At 38.9% G+C, this 26410-nt stretch overlaps 1 protein-coding gene across 9 annotated transcripts in view; it reads right to left on the bottom strand.

The window, feature by feature from the left end:
- The window catches only part of BBS9 (Bardet-Biedl syndrome 9), a 288769-nt gene that overhangs the window by 141945 nt on the left and 120414 nt on the right, over positions 1 to 26410 (bottom strand). For 5 of the 9 annotated variants that reach the window (XM_081146598.1, XM_081146596.1, XM_081146599.1 and 2 more), the window contains 7 exons: positions 23051 to 23127; positions 20060 to 20113; positions 14799 to 14901; positions 13219 to 13323; positions 10836 to 10850; positions 5428 to 5568; positions 1146 to 1241 (listed from right to left, as the gene is read on the bottom strand). In XM_081146598.1, the coding sequence (XP_081002724.1) occupies positions 1146 to 1241; positions 5428 to 5568; positions 10836 to 10850; positions 13219 to 13323; positions 14799 to 14901; positions 20060 to 20113; positions 23051 to 23127 (591 nt within the window). Of the gene's footprint in view, positions 1 to 1145; positions 1242 to 5427; positions 5569 to 10835; positions 10851 to 13209; positions 13324 to 14798; positions 14902 to 20059; positions 20114 to 23050; positions 23128 to 26410 lie in introns of all 9 variants that reach the window. The other 4 variants (XM_081146600.1, XM_081146603.1, XM_081146604.1 and 1 more) reach the window with 1 other exon arrangement.

The following is a 26410-nucleotide window of genomic DNA, read 5'->3' as shown; positions in this document are numbered from 1 at the left end:
TCATTCCTTTCCTGGGGATGAATATTCTGATAGAGCAGTAGGGAGCACCAGCAACTGCCTCAACCCCAGAGAACTGTACTTTCTTTGTCTCTATCTCCCTTCCTTACCAAGGGCATTTCCCAGGTAGAATTCTGTCACTAAAGCTAAAAAAGCCATCAGGGAATTGTAATGGCTACTTTTCAAGTTTCAGTTGACACAGTTCATTTGGTTCCTTATTTAAAAGGTCCTGTCCTGCTTGCACTTTGGCACTGCCATCTATTCAGCTATATACCTGGATATCTGGTGTTATTTACATAACGGTAAAGTAATCATGCCCCACAGCAATGCCCTAGAAGTTACTTTATCCAGGAAAGAATAAATATAATGTATTAGGACACAAATATCCCCAATTTTGACAAAGAATAACTTCTTGCTGTTAGTGATCTCAATTGCAGATTCATCATCCAGCATCACCAACTGAAGGCAAACAGGTGTGTGGAATTTCCCGAGGACACCTTGGCAACAATTTTTAGTTTAACTAAAGAGACTAGTTTAACAAAGAGAAATGTACCAAATGGAGTCCATCATCCAAGTGAAGATGAAAGCTCTTCAAAACAAAATGGTGCTGCCCGGGCCAGGTGGCTCGGTTGGTTGGAGCGTTGTCCCGACACCAAAAGGTTGCGGGTTTGCTTCCTGGTCAGGGCACATACCTAGGCTTCAGGTTCAATCCCCAGTTGGGGTACATATGAGAGGCAACCAATCAATGTGTCTCTGTCACATCAATCTCTCTCTCTCAAAAAAAAAAAAAATTAAAACATATCCTTGGGTGAAGATTTAGAAAAAAAAAAAAGATATAAGAATATACACACACAAAAATTAATTCCAGTTTCTGGTAGTCCCTAAAACCTAGTTCACCATATACCTATCTCATAAACATTTTCAATCCTTTCAATTCCTCTCTCAAGGGCTCCTCATCCCCAAGCAAAGATAAATATCTCTGATAAAATAGGATCCTAGCTTTATCACTTTTATGTCCTGTATACTTAATACCTCCACGCTCAGTTTTCACCATTTAGCCGCACATCACCCTTTGCAGAAATCCTTGACCATGGCGTGGTGCACTCAACAGAAAATGTCAGAGGCCACAATGGCACGGTTCTACTTACGGGAGGTCTTGGAAGCAAGAAGAGTGACTTGGGAGCCGCCTAGGAAGCGAAAACCCATGACATTCGCCTGATCATCATCTGACTGGCTGGCAAAGCCTACAAAAAAAAGAGAAAATCACCTTACATAACCATGAGGCAAGGCACCCACGGCTTGAAACGGGAAGCTTGGCTGAGGACACGTATGTTTTATGTCGCTAGTGATGTTTAAAGCCCAGTATGAATTATATTAACCAGTTTCCATATTAGCTTCCAACTGCTAAAATTCCTGCCCCACAAGAACACCCTGAAATCATCTGACTCCTTTCTCCCACTGGTTCACTCTAGGTCTCAGGCACGAAGAGCACAAGATGAACCTAAAACAAAAGCAAGGAAACTACCAGTGACGAGCAGAGTTGTGGGAAAACGAAGTAAGAGCCAACTGAAGGAGACTACCACTGGCCAGGGAGGAAAGCACCTAAGCACCAAAAAAGATAATATTCCCCGGCCGGCCTAATGCAGTGGTTGAGCGTTGGCCCAGGCACCAGGAGGTCAGGGCTCGATTCCCGCTCTGGGCACACGCCGGGGTTGCGGGCTCGATCCCCAGTGGGGGGCGTGCATGAGGTGGCCGATCAATGACTCTCCCATCATGGATATTTCTATCTCTCTCCCTCTCCCTTCCTCTCTCTGAAATCAATAAAAACGTATTTTAAAAAAAGATAATAGCTGCAATTAAGTGAAACACATCAAATATAATTAAAGGGATGCATTTACGTTGATACAAAGAAAAAAAGCCAATTGCTCAGTCTTGGAGGACTAGAGAATCAACTCATCATTTTTTAAGTCAGTAATAAACACAGAGAACCAAGCATTTATGCTGACGATCCTGCTCAAATCGCACTACATAGCCCATAGTAGATAAGGAAAGGCTCTCCATGTAGAAATATTTCAGCCAAAAACTGAAGGAAGCTTGAAAGAAATAAAATATAAATATTTTCAACTTCCAATGAAAATTGATATTCAATGGCTGTTACCATCACACACAAAAAGAGGCAAACAGGCATCACGTGCCCCTGCTGAAAGTATCCACCACCACTCATTAGGTAATGTGGCCAAAATAATGAAGCCTGACTGTCAGCTCTGGCAACAAGGTGGACAGAGAAAACATGAAACATCACAGGGACATAATCAGCGAAATTCAGAGAGTGGGAAACGCATAGGAAAAATAATCTGTACTCTTCAACAAACAATTAAAAAGGAAGGTGAAGGGGAAAACCTATAGAAAAGGAGATACCAAAAAATTCATATCAAAAAAATTGCAAAAACTTAACCATATTTGAATCATTACTCAAAACAAACAAAAATTATAATGGTGGAGACTTTCACTTGAGGCCAAGATGGGGAAAATGAGGTAAAGTTGTCCTTCCATCTAAAACAACTGAAAAAATGGGACAAAAAGTATAAAACGCTTTTTTTAAGACACTGGAAATCAAGACATGAGCAACAATGATCCCTGACAAACAGCAGACAAACAGCAAACAAACAGAGAGAGCCTGCGGTTTCCCCAGCTCACTGCCCAGAGAAAGATCTCGAGGCCGCAGCACAGGGAGGGAAACCGAGGTGCAGCCCAGGCTTCTCCCCGAGAAGGGGAGACAGAGGCAGGAGTATGGGAAGGCCAAAGCAGCACAAGGTCACAGGGCAGGGTGGCAGAGGAAAACGCTAAAAGGGGGAGGCCTGCAAAGCGGTGAAGTGTGCCCCTTGAGCACACACCCGAGTCCTCATCAGTAGAAGCCTGTGGGGAAGCTCTGAGGCTGGGGACAGCACCCGGAGAGGTGACAGGGAATGGGGAACCCGTGACTGCACCCAGAGCAGGGAGCGAGCCCTGCTCTCTCGGGTCAGAAGTTCTGTCCTTCAATCAAAAATGGCAGGGCAGGCAAAGAAGGAAGGAAGGAACTACGATCCATAACAAGGGCTGTCAGTCACAACTAACTTGGGCGACACAGACCACAGAAGCAAACGAGGCCCTTTAAACAGCGGTTATGCTGTTCTATGTTCAAAGAAGTTCTGTTAGACACATGGAAGGTATTTTAAGAAGAAAAAACATGCCATATCGAACTCTGAGAGATGACTGCTACAGTGCCAGAGGTGAAAAATACAGAGTGGGGTCAAGCACATCACACCCTGCAAAAGAAAGTGACTTGACTGTACAGCGATAGAAACTACCCAAAAAAACACGCAAAGGGGAACGAAGGTTGGAAGAAAGAGCACCCCGGAACTCCGGGGCTCAGTGACAGATTTTTCAATTTTCCCTCAAGATCAATGTATGTGATATAGCTGCTCTTCTTCTGCAGTTCCTGGGTTTGTGTTCTTACAGAACATGCTGGAATCCCAGAACTGTTTAAAATACGCGTTCTTGGTACTTTTTCCCGTTACCCTTTTCACAGGTACTTCTCACTCTTGGTATATATAAGATTTTTATGTGTTGATGTCAAATAAAGTTGAATCAAACTCTGTTTTTCTCACTTCTTCTTGGTTATCCATTTCTGAATTTCACTTTACTTTTGTAGTAAGAAAAATTAAAGTTGTTTTAAATATATCTATTTTTGCTCACACACAAAAAGGACTGAAATAAACAAATAGGAAGAGATTAAAAGTAGATTTATTTCTTCTCTATGAAGCTCATTACTTTTGTTTAGTTCAGTTAAAAAGTACATTTTCAATAGCAACTTTGACATCAACATATAAAAGTCTTACATGTCCCAAGAGTGAAAAATACTCATGAAAAGTGAAAAGGTGCCCAGAGTGCTTATATTAAGCAGTTATAGGCTCCAGCATGTTCCATACAGACACAAATCCAGGAACTCCCCCCCAAAACACGCTATATCACATACATTGGGTCTCGAGGGGAAATTTTAAAAAACCTGTCACTGAGCCCCATTTCTAAAGTGGCCAAGAAGCAAGTATATGCCGACCAGCCAAGACAGCCAGCCCCAACCCGGGAGAAAGGGGTGAGTCACCTAGGCCCTCCCGAGTTTAGCGACAGCCTGTCTGACCAGGAGAAAGCCTTCTCATGCCACCTCTGCGGCTTCCATCCTCCCACAGCGCACAGCAACCACTCAGGGGCCAGGGGCTTAAACGTTTTTCAAAGGCACCAATATACTCAGTGTGAAACATATAATTTCCTACTAAATTTCCAGGATAGTACAGGAGACCCAAGGAATTAATGCATTTGTTTAAGATGTTATAAAGGTAGTCACTCTGCCTTTTATAATCCAAATTTGCTATAAGAAAATTGACTGGGATGGAAGAAAAGGGAAGGGAAAAACCAAAATGTACAAAACTATTTGCCAACAATAGACATATATATACTCAAACTTAATCCAAACGAAAGAATACATCGATTGTAATAAAAAGCATTCCATTTTGAAGGCTTCTCATAGTTATACATAAATAAAGCTCTTTAAACACTTTAAATTAATGAAAAATATATCTTAAGCACTTTAAGTAGTTAATAACACGAAAGTTGACTTACCATAAATCGCTAAACCTTGTGGGAAATACTCTTTGTATTCTAAATCCTACCCACTAATGCAAGGGTGAGGATGCATCTCAGAGTCAACGGTGACGATTTTTAATGAGGGATTTAAAAGGGTTGGTTTAATTCCCAGATTTGTTTTTTTAATTCCACCCCATCACCAAGAAAGCAAATAGATGGAACACATTAGGAGCCCTAGCTATTTCAGGTGCTTTATCTTTTTTTCTAAGCTACTCCAGAAAGAAGGACTGACACCCAGGGCAAGTCACACCTTCACAAATTACCCCAATGAAGCTTTATACACGAGCCCCTTCTAAAGGTCAGAGGCGGAGAGTGAACACTCGCCCCCCGCAGTTGCCCAGACAGCAAAACTGCTAAAAGCGCCCACTTAGGCAATTACTTTTCAGGGGCCTGCGACTGTACTTTAAATAAGTACATATCCAAAAACCTACAACGAAAATGAATAATAAATATTTACATTCCAAGCTAAAAACTTCCACAGTCTGAAGAGCAACATTTCACGCCTTCACCTCTGAATACTCAAGCAGGATAATGATGCTGCTAGCGTTACCAAACTGAAAAGGTGCACCTCATTACCTGGTGATACAAGCTACTCGCCTTTGAACAGGCATGGCAAAAACCCTGAGGCATTTTTATATTCTGACTTAGCAGCTATCTGATAATTACCCCATCATTACCGGCTGGGGAAGGATTCCCTGCTAAATTCTTCACATTTCTGATATCACAGGCATGTTACTTCAAAAGTCCTACCTGGGAAGAGACTGAGGAGGCTGACTGGAGGTCTGTTGGTATCAATAGTTAGTTTGTGGCTTGCAATTTTTGAAGGCTGACCTGGCTGGCAGATTAATTTCAGGGGAAGTCTAAATTTACATTGGATAACTCGAGGAATGCCTGAAATAAAAGGAGGGAAATGGAGAGTCATAGATTTGACAAATAATTACACACACACTAACAGTTTGAGTAGCAAGATATCTTAGTTTAACAATTTGCTGCCTGCCCTGGCCGGTGGCTCAGTGGTTAGAGTGTCGGCCTGCACACCAAAGGGTCTCGGGTTCACTTCCCACCCCACTCCAGGCGTCTTCCGGAGACAACCAGTTGATGTGTCTCTCTCACACTGACATTTCTCTCTCTCTCACCCTCCCTCCCTCCTTCCCACTCTCTCTGAAAAGCAATGGAAAAAATATCCTCAGGTGAGGATTAATAATAAATAAATAAGTAAATAAGTAAATAAAGTTTGCTGCCTGCCCATTTTGTCTAACATAACTGAAATAACTGCACATTATTATCATAATTCACAATTTTATATTATTGTCAAAGATTACAAGGCCATATTAGGGGATCACTTGCAAGGAATATAAATGTCTAACCACTATGCGGTACACCTGAAAGTAATATAAAGTTGAATGTCAGCTGTAATTAAAAAATAAAGAGTATTGCAGAATTTTTTAAAAGTGCAAGGCAAAATAAAATCTTAAAAAGGAACACAGGCATGAGGTCTGCCTTTAATAGTAATACCATATTTTAAAACTCACAACACTTCAACACTATCTATACAGTTAGAGTCAATTACTGAGCTGACACTAAACTAAGACCTTCAAAGTTCTAGCCTCAATTTAAGACTATCAGCTAAAATGAGTAATAAATATGCAATTTACATAAAAAAGACTTTAGATGGCCATGTTTAATTTCTCTACCCCCCAAATTTTTTAACCTTTAGCTTTACTTATTGAAGATTCAAATTACAATGAACAATTTGCAATGAATTATGAGCATGAAAGCAGAATTTGCTCTACTTGAGTTCTACTGAAGTTCATGACATTTTATACATTAATATTAAGAATATTATCTTCATATTAATTAAATTTTTCTCAATCCATTTAACTTTCCATAGCACTGTTAAGGGACATTTTGAAAGGCTTCCACAGCCATTCAATTGCCAATTTTTTCCATTATTATACAGGGATATTGAAACAGGTTACTGAACAATAGATAACACTGAAGAGTTTTATGTCAGAATTAAAAGTTTTTAAAAATCAATTCTTTTCGATATTTTTACAGAGAATGAAACTGAAACCAAAGCAAATTAGGCTCCCTACTTAAGCATCTATAGAAGAGCAATTCTACAACTTTAGTGTTCTCTCCTTTCATTCTAGGATTCCATTTCTGCTTGGGTAAGATAAAAGAAAATATACAGAAACCAGTGTCTCAGTACACTGCTGTACTCTACTTGAGGAACACGCATTAAATCCCTTTATTTCTCTACAGTGGAGTCAGAGAACAGCTTAAAAATAGCAAAGTTAGAGCAGTCCAAGTTTAGGGACATGATCCCAAATTAGCAATAGATTTTGTTAAGCCCACTGGAGTTGAGCGGCTTGCTCCGCACCCAAGCTGGGACTATACTTTTCAGTATTACTTCTTCACTGGGATAGTGGGAGATCATCAGCAATGGGAAGACGTTGATATATGAGGTCAATTAAAGACTTTTTCAGAACATATTTGTCATTCTCTTCAGCATAATCTATTATCCATCAAATTTTACGTAGCACATTTTTTGCTCATAACCAACAGATGTTAAATTCACTTCTCCTGGAATCCTAGACACAAAGTATCACTGGTGGCTCTTCAGAAAGGTCCCAGGGTATTATTTCCCAACATTCTGTGAAATTTTAAAGGCATGCTTATTTGTACTTTACAACAGTAAAATGTTTTAACTTAAAATATTATGGTATTGTGATCTAAGCTACTGCTCAAACCACAACTATGAACATCAGCACACAAAAACATCACGGAGCATTATTTTTTCCAATTTCATATATTCCACATATCCCCAAATTATAGAACTATACCTACTAATATGTTACCTCTACAGTATATAAAGTATAGCCTCAATTAATGGATTCAGAGAGGAAATAACAAGGGACCTGAAACCTATTGTCATTTCCTTCATTTTTAATTAACAGAATAATGGGGGAAATGCTTCACCTGATAATTCTGTGCATGCACAAAAATAAGCTCTCTTCTATATACTTTGAACCAAAGTCTGAGCTAACTGTTCAGGCAAAAGTTTGCTGTAAATGTTCTTCAAAAACTATACTGCCAAAACCGTGGCTCTATTTCACTTGGACCAGGTACTGATTGAATTTGTGGTAAAAACATTTTAATCATGATCAACAACACTAGCCTTAGGCTAGTGAGTCTGTATTTGAATGTTGTTACTAGATCTCCAAGAACTCAGAGCTAAAGAAACTGGTGGTGTATGTATGCTTTCAGAAATGGAAACAAGTGGATTGTAAGCCCTAATAAACCCAACAAGGGAAATACATTATAACTCAATTCACAGTCCAGTGAGGTCAGTTAATGACAGTATCTCACATTAGGGCAATAGTCTGCATTTGCTAAGATTTGTAGAACCCCTCCTGAATTTCCTTTTTCTCAGGAACTGTAAACCTGTTTCATAGAACATTTGGAAAACATTATTTTGAAAAATCATGACACTCATACTTAATAAAATGATTATGGTTATTTTCTAAATGATGGCAGCTTGAAAAGTTTTACCATTGGGGGGAACATGAAATCCTTTAGAAACCAGTTAGAAGAAACCTTATCTTTAAAAAGAATAATCACAGTGCCAGTATTTTATATTATTTCCCACCAAATTAAAACCCAAGCATTTCAAAATACAGTCTCTAGTATTTAGTCATGGGGTTTATCAGAGACACACTTCCACTGAGATTTACATTTTGTTGAGAATCCTGAGATGTAAAGTTGGCTACCAATTACTCTTTAGGTTACGATTATCTAAGAACCTGAAGCCAGAGACACTTGGGTACGTGCCAGTGTGCACATGGGCATATCTATAATACAAAGGAAAGAATTACATGCATTTAAACACTTTCCAACCAGCTTTCAATTCAGTTGAAAGAGCCTTAACTGGTCCTAACTTCGCCTACCATCAGCAATAGCTTCTCTATGTATTGGCAAATGAGTTTATTCAACTCAATACTATGCTGAGAGAAAAGAAAAATTTGGTCATTTATAACATTCAAATACTGGCCGGCTCATTCATCAGATGGACTTCATGCGGCAGCTTTTACCAAATATAATCACCTCTCCTTCAAACGCTTCCCCTTCTAGCCCACTGGAGGAAACGGGTGGTCGCAACTACTGCAATGCAATTAATCACAAAATTACTTAGCACTTAGGGCGAAAATTCACATCAAAACCACTCCTGCCCGAACGATTTTTCCAGGAAGAGAATTCTAATTACACCTGGCACACCCTAGAGCCCAGTATCACTGTCAAGAGGGAAGCCAAAATGTGCTTTAAAAGACGGCGGGGGGGGGGGGGGGGGGGAGGAACATATATATCAGAGTAGAATAACTATGTGTATGTATTACACTTCTACACAACGCCTGCAGAACTCTTTCCAGGGGCCTGCTAGAGTCATTTCATACTGAAAACAAGGAACCCCGCGGCAGTAGCAGTGTCTGGAAGCCAGGGCTTCCTTGATCCCTTCCTGTTATGTCTGGCTATGTACTGTGCTCCATCTGCAGGCCCGTGTTACACTGCATGTGCCATGTAACTTTAATGCAGAAATAATGGAGACAAACTCCAAGGGCAGCATAAAACCTCGTTTGCTTCCCTCTTTCCACGTGTAAGAGCATAAAACCTCATTTGCTTCCCTCTTCCCACATGTAAGAGCAAGACTGCTATCTGCACTGCAGCCTAACTGTATCAATAAAATGGACCAGTCTTTGAAATCTGAAGCCTGTGTGCAAAGTGAGAGCTCTGTGGCAGCGTATTACTTACTGTCTTGCCTGCTAGCTGAGGCTAAGTATTTCAACTCTACTCCCCAAAGCTTAATTATAATTTTAAAATAGATCATGAGATTATTAAAACCAGCTTTAAGCTTTGTGCTGAAATACTAAAACTTCCATATATTGTGATTTTTTTTTTTCTCCTATCGATTGGGAATAAATTTACAGTAAAAAGGAATAAATTAGTTTCAATAATAACTTTAACTGACTTTTTTAAACCCAAAACAAATCATTTAAATAATAATATAGTATTTTACAAAAATAAATGCAAATCTCATCAGCTACATACAATTTTGCCAAATAAAATATAAATATTCATTATTAAGAATAGGTTTTTTAATAACCCAAATTCTAATTTGACAAGTTTACTTTATGTTATTAAACTAATCACATACTTCTATTAAAATATTTCTCATATTTTCACCTTCCAAATACTATGCAACTGAGGTTGTTGGCATCACCAAAACTGTATGAGTAAATATTGCCATTATTTTTAAGTATTTTATATATTTATTACTAATTAATTAACATTGCTATCTAACAGTTATCTAAAATAGCTAATACTAAAATAAACAACCAAATAAAGTCTTGTCTAGGAGGAAAAATAATCCAAGTAGAAGATTCTTTTATAGTGCCTATTGTTTACTCTAATATTGCATAACTCAAAGGTGAGTGCTCGAACCCTGCTCTCAGAGAGCTCAAAATCTACTCGGGCAACCTAAGGGACAAACATAATGAAACTGATATTATGGTAAGCATTACAGCAGAGTCATACACAAAGGTTTGGGGGAATACAAAGTGGGTTAACAATTAACACTGACCGGGCAGATTCAAGGGGTCAGGCCTTTGATGACATTCCCCACAAACTATAAACAAGACCCAGCCCAGGCGCAGGGAATGAGCACGGGGCACTCTGGCCAGAGGCAGAGGCGGGTCTGCTGCGCCACACAGACAACAGGCAACGCAGGATTCAGTGGCAAACACCCCTTGGTCTTTACTGGTCCTTTATTTTAGTGAAATAAGGTAACAGAGCATACAGGTGAATCACCAACGACTTGCAGAAATAACTTGTCAATGACACGTGATGTTTCTTTTTAGCGTCACGGAGCTTCGTCCTTTCTCATGACTCTGAAACAACTAACACTGAATGACAAGTCTCTCCGGGAGGAAGCACCTAGCAAGCTCTCCATAGCTGGGTCAAGGAACTGAATCATCCTTAAACAGGGTTCCATAGATGAAAGAGCAGTCCATAAAAAGAGCTAATTCATGGTATGATACCAATTCAATTCATCGACACATTTCAGCTCAGAAATTCACTTCGTTCTAAATGATCTTCCTTACCTTCAGGATTTCGATCTGTCCATCAGAAGCAATGCAGACAGGTTAGGGAAGAAAGAAACAACCAATTATCTATGGCAACATTTCAAAACAAATTTAATACATATCTGCTAAAAAATACAAATCAACATTTTCAAGTTTCTCACTGACGATTTAAATGGCTCTCCGATAAAAATGAGTGAAGTCAAGCCACAAATGAAGAGTAAAACATGAGTAACTGAAATCCAATGATGTACCTGCATTTCCATTCTCAGAAGTCCAGGAGAGTGTGTCAGTCTAGCGTAAATGTGGCAAAAAGAGGTAGAGATATATGATCTAGCCAAACAGCAAACCAAACTGAATATGTAAATGGCATCAAGAGCATTCTATGAATTGTTGGGGGAAAAGTTGAGTGAAAGGCCAAATACATAATAATATTAATATTTCCAATTAGTCTTGCTGATATCATAATTTCAGCTGGTAGATGATACTATGGAGTAATGTCTTTGGGTGGGTGGGGGCTTGTCTTGATATTCTTTTACTTTTATAGACTTTTTTTACTTTAATTCCTAATAAACTTTCAACCAATTAATGCTATGCTCTTTGGTTTAGCAATAATTTATAATCTTTGAAATTCTGACTATAGAAAAGCATAGTAGCTAAAAATGGTACATGCAACAAGCTCCCAGATCTATTTTACAACTTTATAATGTATTTTTAAGCATTTTGTCCATTTGCTATGTAACCTATTTCTATCTTTTAAATTTATTTTCAAAGAGTGTCACTACTTTTCCTTGAAAACCAATGAAACAACAGTCTCTACACCTGCATATTCAAAGTCTAACAAGGGTAAAATGTATAATAATGCCTATCATTCTTGAGATGCTCAATTAGTGATAAATAACCTAGAGCTTTTTAGCCAAGTGTTTCTTATTTCTTAAATACGGAAAAAATTTCAATGTTCTTTTCAGAAATATCCCACTAAAAAAATCCATCATTCTTTGATCCCTTAAAGTTTTATATTTCTTTCTGAAGCCAGCTTTCTCAAAGCCATTTAAAAACAAAATATTTATGTAATCCCAAATTTTGAAAATATAGGTAAATGGCTCAAGTGGTTACCTCTGGCTTAAAATGAAATTTTCAACAATTTAAAGCAAAATAACTTACAAAGCAGAAGAAATAGATTTTGTAAACATAGTAACATTATAAAATAATCTCAGAACATAAAATTGTCAATGCATAAGCCCAAAGATTCACTTAGACAAAATAAAAACTACAATCATTAAAAACATTGCTAAAAGAAAGTGGGTATCAACAGAGAAAAAACTAAGAAAACTGTATAGAAATGTTTAAAAAAAGCAAATGTAACATTGCTGAAATACCTTATTATCGGTTACACTACATTTAACCATTTTTTAAAAAAGCAATGACGAATTACTCTTATTCTGCCAATCAACTGTCAAACTTATTATGAAAAATTCACTATACAGGGAAAAAATATAAAATTGACCCAATTAAGTTGAAACTTATAATAATTGAATCTCAACTGAACTAAAGATAACCTTTTCCCCCTTCTTTCAGCTTTACTGAGATATTATTGACATATGTAAGTTTAAGGTACAGAGCGTGATGATTTGATACACGCATATATTGCAAAAAGATCACCACTAAAGGTTAGTTAAAATCTCCATCTCCTCTTATAATTACCATTTTTGTGGTGATAACATCTGAGATCTTCTTTCTTAGCAACTTTCAAGTAGAAATAGAGTATTGTTAATTATAGTCACCACACTATACACCAGGCCCCAGAACTATTTATCCTAGAACTGGAAGTGTGCACCCTTCACCAACATATTCCCATTTTACACACTTCCCCCAGCCCTTGGCAACCATTGTGTTATTAAAGATAACCTTTTTCACCTAAAAATAGTTTTTTTTTAAAAATACAGATCAAATTTTAGTAGATCTGTTCTTAAAAGTTTTAGCATATAAGATCCTAAAGGGTATCCGTCACTAAAATAATATCTAAAACTCTGAACGCTGCCTAATATTTGAGTAAGCCATGATAGTCTTTTTATTGTATTCAGGCTTTTCTCTTTTGTTCAAATAGATGAAGTATGACTAGATGCCACTCTTCTAATGAGTAAAAACATATCATATTTGCTATTAATTGAAAAGACAGAATCAAACATCATATATAGAAATCTACTAACAAGACTTATCACTAATTATTCAGAACATTAAACTAATTTGGACATACAATTTTATTTAACACTAGAAAAGAATATCTTTTTATTTAATAATATTTTACAATGTGTTTTCCCATCTTAATTCTTAAACGTTTAACTCATAATGACAAGTGCCAAGGAGTGATTAATCTGATAAATTCCTGAACAACTGTGTTTACCTGTTGGTCTGGAGTAAGAAACAACAGCATTTCCTTCCAGTTCCGGTGGCGCATAACTTCCTTTCAGAAAAACAGAAAAGGCTACTGTTCTAGTCATCTCTGGTGCTATAAGCAATGCAAGAGCAATATAAGTTAAATAATTCAGCACAATGATTATTAGCAACAGTTAAAAGTAGGCCTATACTGCATGCTAGCTACTGTCCTAAGCACTTCACATGGATTAATTCACTTTAATCCTCACAACAATCCTATAAGGTAGGTGGTATTACTGTCACCACTCTTTTTTTTTTTTTTTTTTTCCCAGGAGGAAACTGGCTACAGAGAGATTAAGAGGCTTGCCCAAGGTCACATAGCTAACGCACAGCTGGGGACTGGGTGCCAACACTCTACACCACTGCTCGTCGTCACGCAGGTGAACAGGCAGCATGAACGGGGAAAGGGTACACAAAGGGGCAGGAGAATGTGGGAGTGCGGAATGTGCTTTCTCATGGTTAGAACAGGCTGCAGGGGAAATCGAAGGGGGGGCTGGACATGATGTAACTGCAACCGTAGAGACAGCAGACTGTGCACAGCCTCCTGATTCATGCACTTGACCTCCAGCCTGCGTCAGAGTCATAAGAGGTTTATTAACTGGGAAAATAAATGGTTCAGAATGTGTCTTAAAAAGATAAACTGGAAGTATTGTGAAAAATTAGAAAATAAAGTGAGAAACCAATGGTTTGATATCACCTCCAAGGTTACTTCAGTCATTCAACCATTCCTTCACTCATTCAGTGAGTATATTAAGTTCCCACTACCTGCCAGGCACTCAGGTAAGGGTTGGTTATACAAAGGCAAAAAAGAGAGAGGTGTTCCTGATTTTGTGAATAAGACATAGGCTCCCCGGCTGGACAGTGGCCATAAACAAAGAAAGAAAAGAAAGATGATTCAGAAATCACTTTAACAGGACCAGTGTTGACTTAGATGTAAGTGGTCAGGGTGAGAGATTCCATTCAAAGATTTAGAGTTGCCATTTACGACCTGTCTACTATTTTAGGCATTATTGCAGATACCTTACATAGATTCATTTTTAATTAAATCCTCAAATCAGCCCTACAAGAAAGACATCATTAGCCCCTTTCTGCAGATTAAAAAAAAAACTGAGGCACCAAGTAATTACTAAGGTAGTTTGCCCAAGGTTACACATAGAGTCAGGGCTAGGATTCAAATTCAGGCCAGACTCCAAAGTCAATATTCTTTCTTCAAACATTACTGACTCAATAAATAGCTCACTAGAGAAACACCAATAAAGAAAACCTTCCAAATTATAGTGTTTAAGTACAATTACAGGTCCATCTAGCCTAGGAAAGCACTTGGAAATCTGTAATTACTGCAGACTCATTGAATGTCCACGCCTGATGCACAGAGGAAAACACCATAAGCAAACCAACACAAGCATTCATATCAGGAAGATGCCAGTCTCACGATTCAGGCAAGAAATATACCCATGAAATGAACACGCTAATAAAATAAAATTTTAAGTTAAAAAAAACAAAAACCCTCACACCATGATGGACTTTAAGCCAAAACAAAACACTTACCCATCAATTCAAAAGTGAATTGGTCACGTGACAATACTAAAGGTGGCTGCACATAGACTGATAACTTGACTTTTTGCAATGCCACTCGGTTCTGCAGTGTGACCTAAGGAAATAGAAATTGTTATTAATTGAAAATTACATTCTATCCAAATTCATAAACTATCACAACTACTTAAAAAATCACTAGCAAATAATTAGGAAACATCATCTGAGCAAAAAGGAGTAGCCACAAAACATAACGTAACATAAGTGGTCGATTAAAATGTGCCACCCAGTTGGAGACTGGGCCAAGGAGTTGAACAGACTTTTCTCCAAAGAAGATATAGGAAAGGCCAAAAAGCACATGAAAAAATGTTCAATATCTTTAACCACTATGACATACAAATTAAAACCACAATGAGATAACACTACACAGCCACTAAAATGCTATGATGAAAAGGCCAGATAAAAATAGGTATTCGAAAGAACATAGAACCCTTATATATTGCTGACAGGGATGTAAAATAGTACAGTCACACACAAAAAGTTTGACTGTTTCCTCAAAAATTAAACATAAATTTACCATACGATCCCCCGATTCCATGCCAAGAGAAACGAAAACATATGTTCATGCAAAAACTTGTGTACAAATGTTCAAACCAGCATAATTCATAATAGCCAAAAGTAGAAACAACCCAAATGTCCATCAACTGATGAATGGATAAACAAAACACAGTGTATCCATGCGATGAAATACTACTAGGTAATAAAAAGAAATGAAGTACTGACACATGCTACAACATGGGCAAACCTTAAAGGTAGTATGCTAAGTAAGAAACGCTAGTCGCAAAGAAACACAGGTTGTATGACTCCATTTATATGAAATGTCCAGAATAGGCAAGTCTGTAAGGACAGAAATAGACTTGCAGTTGCTGAGGGCTGGAGTAGGGGGTATGAGGTGCGAGTGGGAGAGAGGAAGGCAATAGGAGTGACAGCTAACTGGTATGGGACTGTTTTTAGGGGAGATGAAAATGTTCTAAAATTAAATTGTGGTGATGGTTCAACAACTCCGCAAATATTTGTTAAAAGTCATTGAATTATATACTTTGAGTAAATTGTATGGTGTCTGAATTATATCTCAATAAAGCTATTAAAAATGTTCTACCCTTATCAGAGTAATCGCTTTGTAAATTATATAAATGTCTAATCACTATGCTGTACACCTGAAACTAATATATTTTATGTCAACTATAATGAAAAAGTCTTTCCTCAATGGCTAATAAATATTACATCATGAAATATTATATGTGTTCATTCCTCTTTTCATATGTAGATGTGGCATCATGAATTATTTTTCTCAACCAGTATCAGTGCATTACATTTTACACAAGTTAATTAATCTCTAAATATTTCCTTACTGGGTGGATAGTTACTAGCTTAGAAATATATCACAGTGCTACATTTTCTTCTATGGCTTAAAATAAAAATATCTGACATAACTAACTCTAGAAAATATCAAAGAATGGCAATATTCACTGCCTCATTTCTAAGCTGGCTGGATTTCCAAACTGGTGTTCTTGCTTGATGATGCCAAGAAAACCTCCCCACTCCAATCAGAATCAATAGTTAAGAACACTGGGGTAACAGTTTGCCTGTAAGTAGGTTGGGGATGGATAGAGATGGCCAGGACTCCTGTCAGGACCCTGGGGAGGAACGTCAGTAGAAGCCATCAGGCCCAGTGACCTTTACTGGGCCAGTGAGAAGGGGCATCACTCTCATGCTGTCAAAGAAAAGGCTCCAGGACCTGGCTTCCACTGGGCATGCCCTCTCTTTGGATTTTGTCTCCTAAATGTCCGGCCTCTTTGAATAATCTCGTTTGGATGAGTTCAAGTGCTGATGTGGCAAGCCAGACGTTTATCACAGTAGACCTGGGTACCGGTAACTTTTTTATAGCTCTTCAGGTGACATCTACATATAACCAGAGTTGAGGAGCACTCTCTACCTGACCTTTGCTATGGAACAGTGCAGTCTAGTTACTAGATGCTAGTAAAACAGAAAGATACATTTCCTTATTAACTGACATAATGCAAGGACATACTTATTTTTAAGGAAAGCAGTTTTGAATTTTCTCTTAGGTAAAAGGTGTGTATCACCTATTCCTTAATTACATATATATACACACATACATATGCATATAATAGAGAAACCATATACAGCAATATCCAGCTGGCCCACAAACATATACATGTAATTAGAGTCAGAAAATGTCTTGTATTAACGTTGAATAATGTGGGTATTCTGTAAAACTTAAAAATAAGTCAAACCTAAAAATTTTGACTTACAAAGTAAAATTTTCAACCACTGATGCAAATAAATACAATACACACAGCAAATGAACAATGAATCCTCAATTGCTACTTTATAAGCCCTGGGAACACATGAGGGGAATCTGCCTCCCACAAGGAAAGCTTCCTTAATGATGTCTGGCCATTGCAAATATAATACCTTTTTAGTAAACCTGACGGCAATTATGAGAAGAAACTATATAAGCACCACAGACAACATTCTTTCAAGTAATTAGTCCACTGAATATATGGAAAACAATTTAAATATTTGTCTATTAATAATAAGACAATGCTAGCCTATATATACATTTTAAAATTAAATTAATCCTATTAATGATAACTATTAGCAGCTTTCTATATTCATAGAATGATGCTAATAAATTCTTTATGTGCATTATCTCACTTAATATTTACAACATGGTGAAACAGCTACTATTACTATAGACCACTTTATAGAAAAGACAACTGTGGCTCAGAGAGACTAATTTGCCCAGGGCCATTCTGTTTTTTAGTGGAGGAACCACAATTCAGCTTCTGTCTGCCAGAATCTGGAGCCCATGCCCTTAATCTACTGGGGTTAAGTCTCAAAACAACTCTGCAAATGTAAAGGTATCCCCATTTTACAGTCAGTCTAAAAACAGAGCTTCAGGGAAGCTAAGTAAATGCCCAAGACCATCAAGCCAATGTTTGCAAGAGAACTGAAAACTTGGTTTAAGAGTGAAAACGAAAACTCCTGAAAGCAGTAAGAAGCCGTTTGCGAGAGCAGACATTCTGACTCTGCCTGGCTAACGATGGATACCTAGACAAACGTCACACAATTTTACATTGTCACAAAAGTGTCTGCATTTGATTTAGATGCACCATCATGATAGCTCTCACACAGATTCACTGAACCCCAACAATGGGCAAGGCACCTTCAAAAGTGAATCAAGGAGGTGTGTGACGAAAATAACTACAGTAACAAAGAAGAGCTGTGCTTGAGCCAAAAAAAAGAGTCGGAGACTTGGCCAGATCATAAACCTCATATTTTAAGAGAAAAATAATTATAGAATATTAAGGGGAAAATATAAAACATTAATACAAGAATTTTCCATGCTATTTTCCGCTTCTAACAAAATGGAATAGGATCCTTAGGAAATATAATACCCAATTTTTATCCTAGGTATATGACGACGGCTGCAGGGGCCAGGTATGAACGAGCCACTCTCGCATCACGCACACATACTCAAGGTAGCCACAGCTTCGCTCACTTGGAACGGATGGAAACAGTTGCTCAATTAGCAGGATTTATTATGATGGAAACCTGCATGGTTATATATCTTGGCTGCTGTTGTTATAAGAGGCTATAAGGGGAGATTAATAGCAGAAATGTGTATAGAAACTGTCAGACGGAATCAGAAAACCATTGTGTCTCCTGTCAGAGTCCAGCTGATCATGCGCAAGCCTCGGGGCGCCTTCTTTCTCGCCCTCTCACAATGCTGAGAAGGAAGCGCACTGAGAACGACTTAGTCATTTGCAAATATAGCAAGTTCCACTGATGGAGACTTTTCCAGCAGTGTCACTCCACCGTTTGAAGGTGGCCATGACATGTGAAAGAAAGCCTAAGAGCTGCATGGGACAGAGAGGTGTGTTTACTTATAGCGATAGGCAGCAGTTGGCGGGAAACTAGCATGAGCGGTGTTATCTGGTTTAGGTACAAGCCTTTTCTGCAATTTATAGTGTGCGTCTGAGTTATTGTGTGTATGTGTCTGAACAGTATCAGTAGATAGACATAAAAAGGGTTTCCCCACACAAAAGTCTATAGATCATTCCTGGAACTCTGCAGGGTTTGGGGGATTTTTTTTTTTCTTAAGCGTTTGATTTCTTGCCACTAATGCTTTTCCAGACTCAGAAGTATTAATGAGATAGAGCCTTTGATTGAATAGGGGAGGGAGACTGGGGAAAGACCACCCTTGTTTCCAGTGGCGAGAATCCAAAAAAATTAGCTTAGGAAACTGTTAAAAGATTGGGCTCCCTTCAACTTCTACCACAGATCCCCACACCAGGCCCACCCGCTGGGCCTAGTGCAAGCGAACACAATTGCTAGAGCCTGGTACCCTGTCAAGCTCCTCCAAGGACAGCAACCCATAATCTAAGAAAATAGAAAGGCCTGTCCAAGTTTTGACTGAGCAAATCGCCAAGATCCACAACACTCCCTGGCTCCCAGCTCCGGGCATGATAAATATTGTCAGCTTAATAATGTGCTGACTGATTACCACGCTTTAATCTAAACGCCGTAAGAGGCTCTACATATGAGTCCTTGTCTACAATTCAACAATGACAAGACTAAAAATTTTTAACCCAAACCACATCCTTCATGTTCTATTTTTTAGGACTATCAATTTGTCACTACTCTACTTTGTGGCTTCTTCATTTAATATTTTCCTGCTATAAATACACCCCTTTAAAGCTAATATTATGGCAGATAGATGGCTGGGAATTCTTTTCAAACACACTTATAGTCACACATGGAAGACGGATATTATTAGCATTCACATAATTCCCAAATATGTATATATGATGCTTCAATCAACTGGTTGGTCTATTATGACACTCATTGGTCTATGGTGATGGCACAATTCCTTTAGCTTATTTAAAATGTTAATTTCATTTCTATAAAAAAGACCCTGGATCAAACAACACATTTAAATAATGGTAGGAGTAAGTCATAACAGTTGTTTCTATTATATACATATTGCTATGAATACAACTTTCAGTTTTATATTTGTAGAAAACAATGAAGGTTATCAAACCACCACTCAAGGCTGAGGAAATGGTACAAATTCCAAGTGTTTGTTTGACATTTCCATTGGCTATTTATAGAGCGACAACAGCAACAAGTGTGATGAAATGCGTAATACTGTTTGCACATTACAGTCCAGGACCACGGCACAATACCTTCACTGTGACTGAAGGGGCGAGGTCAGTTCCCACTTCGACGTCAGGAGCTTGCTGTAAACACACAGAAGAAAGGAAGGAAAGAATGGTTTCAATGTCACACGTCGATGAGTGAACACAGGGGCGCAATGTATACTCTGCCCACAACATCGGGACGAGCTGTAAAGGGTTTATCCCTCCAACGACAGACTCACGGAGCCAGTGTGACTTTCCGGATGTCTTCATCTAGAAAATCATGCGCTAATATCCAAACATCCACCTTCCCCCCCAAAAAGGTCACAGATTTTATTAAAGCTCTACTACCAAGTTTACTTAAATGTTGAAACTAACTAACTCTATTAGCTCGTCCTTCATATTATACAGAACAAGGCCCCCTTGTATTTCTAAGACAAATGATGCCATTCTTTTAGGCCCTTTTATTTTTAATGTGCCAAAGGTATGTTTTCTTCTGATTAATAACATGAATATGTATCTAAGACATGCAACTAATAATATAAAGATTGAGTGGCCTTACACCTAGAAAAGGAAATCAAAGTAGGAGTATGGTTTTTTTTTTTTTTTCACTAGCTCAAATCATAAACTAGTTCCATCTTTGAGCATCAGCTCACATTACTTGGCTCTACCTATCAAAGAACTCAGAGTATAATATAATAGAGCAGACATTTCCTTATAATTTATAACTTTTTTATACATTTTATTTTTTAGAGTGGAAGATTGAGAGAAAAATATTCTCCTTCTGTGACAGGAAAACAAAGGGATAACATATTTTTTGTAATGTCCATATGAACTCCCAGGGAGCAATTAAGGGCCTAAATCCCTGTCCAACCAATGAATAGATCCCCCTGCACTTTAACTTAACCTATCTGAAATGTTTTTACTAAGAAAAACTAAGCCACGTCTGAGCAATAGAGAATGCTGTAATGGGCAGCAGCATAATCAAGAACTGGGGGATTCACATTATATTTATGGCTCCACAGGAAACCATATATACACTCAAATCCAACATCTCTATCAAGAAGACAGGATAGCAAGGCTTGTCTCCTCTCTAAAAGACCCCATTCTAATATAAATTATGTTATGTTTTTAGACGTGTGCTTTCATATCAATGATTCAAAATAAAATAGTAAGCCAGACTTTTTGCTCTAGTATTACTTAAAATCCAGGAAATGTTTTACATTTAGGTGTCCAAAGATCTAGAAAAGAAACAAACATCTCCTGTTTCGTGCTCTTTCCAACCCATTGTCTAAACACCTGGGTACCTCAGGAAATAACCCTGTGGGAAATGAAATTATAGTCAGAGAGAAATGGCTACATAAAGATACCATAGCACCAGAGCCATACAAATCATTGGGCTAATGTTTTCCAATGGAATGAATACCATACTCTCGAGAATCTCTTAAGAAGTAAAAAAAGAGGGAGACAGGGAAAATGAAGCTGGAAAAAGACACCTAGTTAAAAGGAAACAGCACTCCAGGCTGCCAACAGGGAAATATATGTTACGATAGAGTGCTCTTACAGAAGGCCTTTTCCTTCCGAGATCAAAAGTCGCTAAAGAACAGAAAGGGAATTCCTCATTCCAAATAGCCTATGTTTAAGAGAACCAAAAAAAAACTTACATAAGTTACCCAAAGGAAAAAAGAATCATTCCCAAGGCAAGAAAATGTGTGTACATTTGTCAGCTAACTAGGCAGAAATGTTCCACTCAGACTACACCCTTCAGGTAGAGTGAGCAATGGTGTGTGCTGAATGGCCAGTGTTTAAAACAGTGCCTCTACTATGTGACCCAGTCGGGTGAATGTTTCTTTCATATCGAGTCTTATTTTTTTAAGTGTACCCAACTTACTATACTATGGCAATGTTAACGTGACTTTTATCACAACTTGGGTTGGCTGGCTGTTTATACTAAAATTAATCTTGGATAACTTATGACAACTACTTAGTATATTCTGCTCTGATACCTAGACATTAAAGTCACTTCCGAGGCAAAATTATATGATGTGAACTCTAAATACCGTAAACCAGTGAGTTCGATCACTTGTCTAACTTGATCAGCTTTTGGTATGGACACAGATAAACTTACAGATTTTGCCCGAACATTAGGGAGCGAGACATAACCAAATATAATCTAACAAGTGCTTCCAGAAGACTAACCAAGGAGACGGGGCAATATGGCCAAGGACAGTCCCCCTTGCAGCCTTCTTGTTTCTCAGATTCATTCATTCATTCTTAGAGCAGGTATATACTGAGAGCCCATCTGTGACAGGCACCATGACATGGCAGTGAAAGACACAGGCAGTGAAACGTAGAGGAGGGCGGTAGTGGCGGTGGTGGTGGTGATAATGATAGAACTAAAATGTAATCTGATGATCCTGATGATACTGGTTAATTATCATAACAATTCAACACGAGAGATTCTGTTATTTTTCTTATGTTGCAGATGGGAAAATTGAGTCTAAGAAAATTAAGAACATTGCCCTGGGTAGCACAGACAGAAATGGGGGGGGTGGATAATTCCCAGCCCAAATGTTTACTCTTAAACTGCAACCCCACCACCACCATCACAATCACCACAATGCATCGAAGATTGTAAATTTTCAAACCCTGAGCTAGGCCTTTCACAAACGTTAGCTCATTGAACCTTCAATAGACATCTCATGGCGTCAGTATTATTTATCTGGACTAGAATCACCTAAGCACTCTGCTACTAAAAAAGTTAAACTTTTAAAAAAGGTAGATCCAGAATAATGGTGAGAACCCCTTCTACTGTCCCCCTCCCCCTTTTTTAGACAGATATCTGCCTAAGGAACTCCTCACGACACCAAGAGCCTAGAAACGTTTATTTCTAGAAAGTAACAAAGATTGTAAGTTGCTATCCTTACAATCCTAAAGCTTCCGTTTAAAGGCCCATCATTTAAACCAATACATTCTGAGCCCAATGCCTTAGAGTCCACCGCTATCACAAACCCTTTCAAAATCTACAAATATACCTACAGACACGGAATCGAAGTTAGGAGAAACCATGGCAGAAACTGTCAAGTCATCTTCTCTCTCAGTCACGGGCCAAACACCTACAATTTGAAAAACAAAGAAAGAAAGGAAAAAGATATTTAATCATAAAGTAAAACCTGCTATATAGCTTTTTTTAAAGGGTTATCTATAACATATCAAACAGCAATCCAATAAACAGACATGTTGAAGAAACTCATGCATTACAGAGCTGGACGCTTGGTGCTGATTTGTTCCCCTCTGCAACAGTCTAAAGAAAGACCCTCTTTCCCCAAAGATATTAGCTAAGACGTGACCCGGCCAGGCCAGTGCTGGGAATTCCAATGCCTTCTCCTTCACTGCTGATACAAGCCCAAATTAGTACAACCCTTTTGAAGGTAAGTTGGTTTGAAGGTAGTTACTTTTTAAGGCAAGAAATTCTACTGCTTGGGAGTAGAACTGTTAGGTCACGGGATACATACAGTTTACATTTTGATAGTTAGAGCCAACTCACAGGCACGCCCAAGGAAGCTCTCTGCTGCTGGTACTTATTAAAAACAAAAACAAAGCAACTGAAATCTCTGTATTTCTATTAAGAGGGAAACGGTTAACTAAACTAGAGTCTACCCATGCTGTGCAATGGTCGAAAGCTGTAAACAAGAGTGCCGTCCATGCCTATATACTGATAGGAACAAGATGCAGCACAATGTGTCCACTGTATATTTGTATAGAGACAACTGCATGAGCATGAACATCTTCTTGAAGAATGAACACACGCCCTTGATAAGGTTACCTTTGAACAGTCCACTGGAACAGGATCTGGGGTTCTACCCTTATAGGATTGTTTGGATTCTTATCACCACATTCATGTTATTTTCACAACTTAAAACTTCACAATTTAAAAAACGTTTATTGTACATCGTAAGATACTATGAACAAGTGACAAAGATCCTAAATAAGCAAGAAATATAAGTAATACTACAGATGTGTGTGTTTGTGCACGTACGTATATGACACACTGTTGGCCGCCCCCCCCCCCCCCCCGACATCCACCTTCACTCCTCCCTCGCTGTGGCACAGCCCTGATTCAGCTGAGACATTCGCCTTCATCGCCACATCATTGGATCGGTCAGATCCATTCATGGTGATCTCAGTCCCCTGACCATTTGTTGTTTCAGGCATGAGCATGGGGTTTAATCCTGGCAGATGGGATATAAGAGAAGTTGGACGTGGCGGGTGAGGAGGCACGTGTTTCTGGGAAAGCTATTCCTCCTTAAATAAAAGGGGAGACTTGGAGAAAGATGTCTCTTGTTCCCTGGAAATTGTATCTGCACATAATGCCTGGCACTGCTGAAATCGCATTGGCCCTGAGAGGAGCATCGCCCCCACGCTGAGGATGGCTGACTGGGAAGATGGGAAGCAGTGGCCGTGGCAGAGCCACATGAATAATCAGCTGTCTCACAAAGAGAAGACCCCCCCCACAACTGCCAGCAGGCATTCCCACCAGCACCGCAATCCTTGGGACAGGAGTTCCCATGACTTACGCAGTGAGAGCACAGAGGGCGGCTCATCGCCCACCCAGTAACCATTCTCGCTTCTCTTTTACTAAAAGAACAAAAGAAGTCCGATATTCTAAGCAACAAAGTGCTCGGCCTACACACTCAAGGTCCCAGCCTCTTTTGCAGCCTGGAGTGGCCAGCGAGATGTGAGTAGAAACTTCCAGGAAAGATGCTTCAGGGGCTGACTCAGCTGCAGATGTGAGGGCGGCAGTCCCAGCAGCCATCCTGGACCAACAGACGACCCCAGGAAGGAAGGACTCGGAGTCCCTGTCGACAGTGCAACTGCCGAACCGCCCCTGGTCTGCCCATCGCCGCACTTTTCCATGGGAAAGAAACAAACCCCTGCTGGTTAAAGCCCTTATTTGGGGAGTCTGTTCCATGGAGCCACACGTACCCCCGACAGCACATCTCCCAGCAAGGTCACCAAGCACAAATGCCCCCAGTACTCAACGGCAGCGGCAGCTTAGTCATCCTGGGCACATTCCGCGGATGCTGACTTGGTTTATACGTGCGGCGCTCTGGCCCCCTTCCCTCCCCAGGGGCATCTGCGTGGGAGTCGGTCTCCATACCGTGCTCATCCCTCCTGGAGAACATGACCAGCTGTCTAAGTCACAGGGCACTCCATCTTTGAAAGAGCCTGGCTGGGAACAGAGATGCCTGGCAGGATTCACACTAATGAGTCGAGGACGGAAAGCTTCAAAACCCATGAGCCAAACAGAAATTACTGCTATAATTTCATGCTTACAACATACATTCCTCATATAACTCGCACACATAAAATCAGGTTCAAAACCCCTTTTATTACAGGAGATAATATACACCATGTGTACAACAGAATGTACTCTTTAAATTGGCTTTAAATTTTGCTGCAATTCTTGCTTTGAAGCAATTTTTTAAGACAAGCTTTGAGTACTGACCATAACCCACAAGACTGTGAAACTTTTTGTAAGTTGAAGTCACTATACGAAAATAAGTGGCATTTCAATGACTAATGAGGCCATCGAGAGGTTCAGAGTTGTAACTTCTCAGAATCTTCTATAGTGAAACGATCTGGCGCTTTTACATAATTACAGGTATTTCAATAAAGAAATATGCCACAGTTTTATAAGGGTACAGAAGACTAAATGTTTTTCCATATCTAGAAATCAAGTAGTTTAAAAGTCTCTCTTTTTAAAAAGTTTCTCTTTGTTTCTGCTTCAGGAATTAAACCCAGTGATGGCGGAGAAAGGGCAGAGACCTTCAAATAGCAACTAGAACCTGAGGTTATACAAATAGTGAACTTTGCACCCCAGTCTGTGGGCACATCCCTAACTTAATTAGCAGTTATTTCACATTACACAGAAGGATCAAGGTAATGACAAGTGAAACAACCTAACCCTCCTCACCCGAGGGCAGCACCATGGTCACCAAAAAATAACTTCTGGCTGTGAGAGATTTTTCTGAGAGGTGTTTAACACAATTAAGTGTTAATCAAAATATCATTAGCACTTTGTTTGTGGAAAGAGCAAAAATCTCAAGACACAATTTGAAGTGAAAAGCCACATTCAATTTATTTAACGAACTCTAGAAATGTCATGTTTCATGTATATGCCACTCTCCCCCAATTACATTTTTAAATGACAAAATGAGCCTTATAATTCCATTAATCCCAATATTAGTATCAAATATAGAGAGGAATAGTAAACTGCAATATAACTGCAATTTCAACCATTCTCTATTTGACAGGGGGTGCTGACAACAAATAGTTTTTTAACTAATGAGAGGTACTTTTAAAAGACTCAAGTTTCACTGGTTTACTTTCAAAACT

This window comes from Miniopterus schreibersii, assembly GCF_964146895.1.
Source record: "Miniopterus schreibersii genome assembly, chromosome: 9".
In the NCBI taxonomy this organism is placed as follows: Eukaryota; Metazoa; Chordata; class Mammalia; order Chiroptera; family Miniopteridae; genus Miniopterus; species Miniopterus schreibersii.
Note: the sequence above shows the minus strand (reverse complement) of the source record. Positions and strands in the feature narration are given on the sequence as shown.